The sequence below is a fragment of the Aspergillus pseudotamarii genome, assembly GCF_009193445.1.
Source record: "Aspergillus pseudotamarii strain CBS 117625 unplaced genomic scaffold BDV38scaffold_164, whole genome shotgun sequence".
In the NCBI taxonomy this organism is placed as follows: domain Eukaryota; kingdom Fungi; phylum Ascomycota; class Eurotiomycetes; order Eurotiales; family Aspergillaceae; genus Aspergillus; species Aspergillus pseudotamarii.
This window is the reverse complement of record NW_022475178.1, coordinates 7,413-11,037: the sequence shown is the minus strand read 5'-3', so window position 1 is coordinate 11,037 and position 3,625 is coordinate 7,413. Positions and strand designations below refer to the sequence as shown.

Sequence of the window (3,625 nt, the reverse complement as noted above, 5' to 3'; positions counted from 1 at the left end):
TAATCAGAACACAGATCTGATTAAGTAGTCTTGTTGCTATACTTCGCTCTGCTGCGCAATAATACGCACAGCATCTCTCTTATATACTATTGACGAAAATTTTCACTTTTCAATCCTCAAAAGACTCGTGAATTTAAAGAGTTGAGACAGGTAAAATGGTTTTCATTAATAAGGCCCTACTTTAACACTAATTGACTGGATTCTAGCGGAGCAGAAAGGATGGACAACGTAGCCGCCACACGTAATGACTCTTAAAGGTCTAGATAACTAACAAACCTGCTGACCAATCCCCCCAAATCATCAATTAATTAAGTAGTAGTATAGTGGGAGGTTCACATATTTTGGACTCCCGCTGTAATGATGACAGCCAACCACTGAGATGATAGCCTATCTATGTTGTCCAATTGGCAGAGTCGTGGTTTTTTTGTAGAGTCAAGAAAGGTTTACTAGAATAACATCGTAATAAATTGCCCTTCTTAGTGCTGCTATAGTAAGTCTAAGACAGTTGCTACCATGACACAATAAACTAAAATCTTTCATGTGTCGTTAAGGCCCGTGTCCTATCTACGAAGGCAGCGCCAAGGGGAAATACTCCTTTTCCATCCCTTTTTCTTGCTAATATGAATGTGACAAACTATGTTCAGTCAAAAGGCCTAAGGCCTTGGCAAATCAAGTTACCAGCCTAAGATAGGAAGCTGAACGCATTGGACTTCCATGTCATCGAAGCCCTGTCTTTGTGGAAGGCACCACCTTGGGTCACTTTCGAAGCTGTACGTAGTTTGCTGGGAAGAGGCCTTCTTTATTGTGATGTTTACCAAACCACCAGTCATCGTCGGGGAATTCCTACGTGTCATCAGCAGTTAGCCATGTTGGTTCTGAGTAACCCATACGTCGATATGAACGTGGGGAAGAGAGAAGCTGAAAGGGTGCGGGGAGGGAAAAACTTACGATATCAGTGATCTCAGCCCCCTCCGGAAAACTGAGCTCGTTGTCTTCCGCGGCTTCATAATCGTACAAAGCTGTAGCAGTGGGTCCATTGGCTGCGCTCGAGGCTAAAGGCGCCGCATGATGCTCTTGAATGTTGGTATCTGAATGGCGGTCATGCAAGTCTGGCGAGGTAGAATTTTGTGGCTTGTCTTCCAGTAGTTCAACGTAGTTACTCGGGAAGAGACCCCTCTCACCACGAGCATTTGAACCCAACCACCAGTCCTTATCAACCATCTCAATCTCCACCACAAGTTCACCTTCCCTGAGCTCAATTTCATTGTCTTCCGCTCTTTCATAATCGTACTGCACCACGGCTTGAATACTGTTGGTCTGGAAGTTATTCCCAACTGTAACCACTGCCGTTGCCCGGGCTACATCTTGCGTGTCATCTGCAAGGTCTACATCTTTCGGCACCGTCTGGCGAAGGCTTTCCGTGGGCAGAACAGGAGGTGGCGAATGTTGTTCATCATGAATATCTGTGACACCACGTCCAACAGGCATGGCAACACGGATAGGCGAGGCTTCCCGTACTGGAGGGGTTGGAGGAGTAGGGGACCGAGGCTGCTCAGGAGGGCTCGGAGCCACTTGGTGAGCTTCAGGCTCCTGGGTGGCTTCTGGTTGCACAGGTCCCGTTGGTAAGCCGGGCAGAGGTACAGAACGTCCTGTATCCAACGGCTCATCGGGCCTGGCCTCGGGAGCCGAGTCATCAAGTGGCCTGTCCGCAAATTGATCTCGAAGAGCACTGACACTTTGGGGAACTCGAGGCTCTGTTTCCGTGGCATCGTTTGCAGCTGGTTCCGTGGCCTGGTGAGACGTGTTGCTGCTGAGAGACTTTCCAGTGTGTGTAGTCTGAACAGGGGTCCACGTTCTACCGCTGTATGAGCTCTTCCACTCCGCTCTGCCGCTGTGCTGTGTTTGAAGTGAGGGCTCCTCGTACCCCGATGGTGGTACATCAGATGGATTAATTTGTCCCCGTTCCCTCGCTTTTCTCTCTGCCCAAAGTTGTGCGGGAGTCTTTCCTCCCTCATCTGCAAAAGTTCTGCTTGCGCTACCGACGGGGACAGCTGCTGAAGTTGGTTTGGGCATGGATCCACTAGGCAGAGGAGGTTTGGTCCCAGTAAACGACTGGTTCGCTCCGAACTTATTCGCGACTTTTGGCTTCGGTAGACTTGTTAAACGCTCGGAGTGTCCTGTGATTGTGTAGTTTCCAGATTCCGCTTGCCCCTGGACGTTATTTGGTGTAGCAGATTTGCTATCATCTGTCATCAACTCGCTGGGTCTTTGTACCCTGGCCCGAATAGCAGCAATATCGATTTTGCCAACTGGTTCGTACGCTCCCCTCACTGGCTCTGGCCGGTCATCCTTTAATTCGCCTGCCTCACGTGCCTGCCTCCTTATGGCAGCAATATCCACTTTGCCCACTGGTTGATAGCCGCCCTTGACAACGTCGCTACGGTCTTCGGTATGTTGAACCTGCATGTTTGCTACGTGTGGCTTTCCCGACCTAAGGGCTTGCATGTTAACCCTGGTTGGTTGGTAGGCCGGCTGCACCTTTTCGAGCTCTGTCCTGGTGACTGGAGGGGCATCTGGGCCCCAGCCATCATTATCGGTATCTCTCTGGAGAGATACCTGAGGAGTAGCTGGCGTGGCATTCGAGCCGATACCAACAGTCCGCGATGGGGTGAAAACTGGCTTGGATGAGACGGGCGGCTTAGGAGCAGCAATGGCCGGCTGTCTAGCTCCTGCGGAATACTTAGCACCCGATGCATCCCCCACTTTCTGTATAATTCCTTCTGCAGTCAAGTCCCCATCTGCACGTGCAGTTATTTGAACATGGTAACCCTAGCACCCGTAAGGTCAGCAGCATAGTCTATAAAGGGATAAGTTCTCTCGGAGACGTGTGAGACAAAAGGCCACTAACATGTAGCAATTTTGAGACCGCAGATAAGTGACTTGTAAAATAACCTTTCGTCCGCTCGGGAACGCCCTCCCCACACCATGCAATAAGCACGCCCTTAGGAAGTCCAGTATTTGGGTCGGTGACCTTAACAAAGGCGAACTGCATCTTTCCCTCGGAGAATTCGTCGATAAGATCGGCAAGTTCGCCATCTTGAATATATTCAGTCAGCCCCAGCGTTCCTCATTATCGAGCGTTTGACTGACCTCCGGTACTCTGGACCTTTAAAACACTCTCCTTGTTGCCTGTGTCTTGCTGAAAGGCACTAACAAGCGGTGCTGAAACTGAAAACACTGCCCATTGTCCATAGGTAGGCGAAGAAGAGCTTGTGGGTGGGGAAGAGTTGACAACAGCTTGATAGCTTTTTACTATTGAAGGCCCATTGGATGAAAGGTTAAGGGATGCCATTTTCAAAAAGATTCCACACAAAAGACACGACAATAGCCAAGAAAACGTGTTCCAGTGTTAGTGAAACTTTACAAACTGCAGAATGTGATCAGGAGCTGCATAAATTAGTCCTAGGTTCTGGTCATGAGCAGCGTGGGTTAGAGCATACTTGGACCAAACACAGAAAAGCCTACCGTGTCACCTTCTCCTGGGACGACGTATGGTGGATATAGAAAGGTGAAAAAGAAGTAGCTGACACTTTTGTGCGTTTTGATTGGCGATTATGCTCGCATG

At 49.2% G+C, this 3,625-nt stretch overlaps 1 protein-coding gene across 1 annotated transcript; it reads right to left on the bottom strand.

Moving 5' to 3' along the window:
* Positions 1–756: 756 nt before the first annotated feature.
* BDV38DRAFT_289402 (putative actin binding protein) lies at positions 757–3,352 on the bottom strand (the record flags this gene model as incomplete). Its single annotated transcript, XM_032061234.1, has 4 exons — positions 757–843; positions 949–2,829; positions 2,909–3,096; positions 3,151–3,352. 4 exons carry the CDS (start codon positions 3,350–3,352, stop codon positions 757–759), a joined length of 2,358 nt encoding a protein of 785 aa, XP_031906759.1.
* Positions 3,353–3,625: the final 273 nt, after the last annotated feature.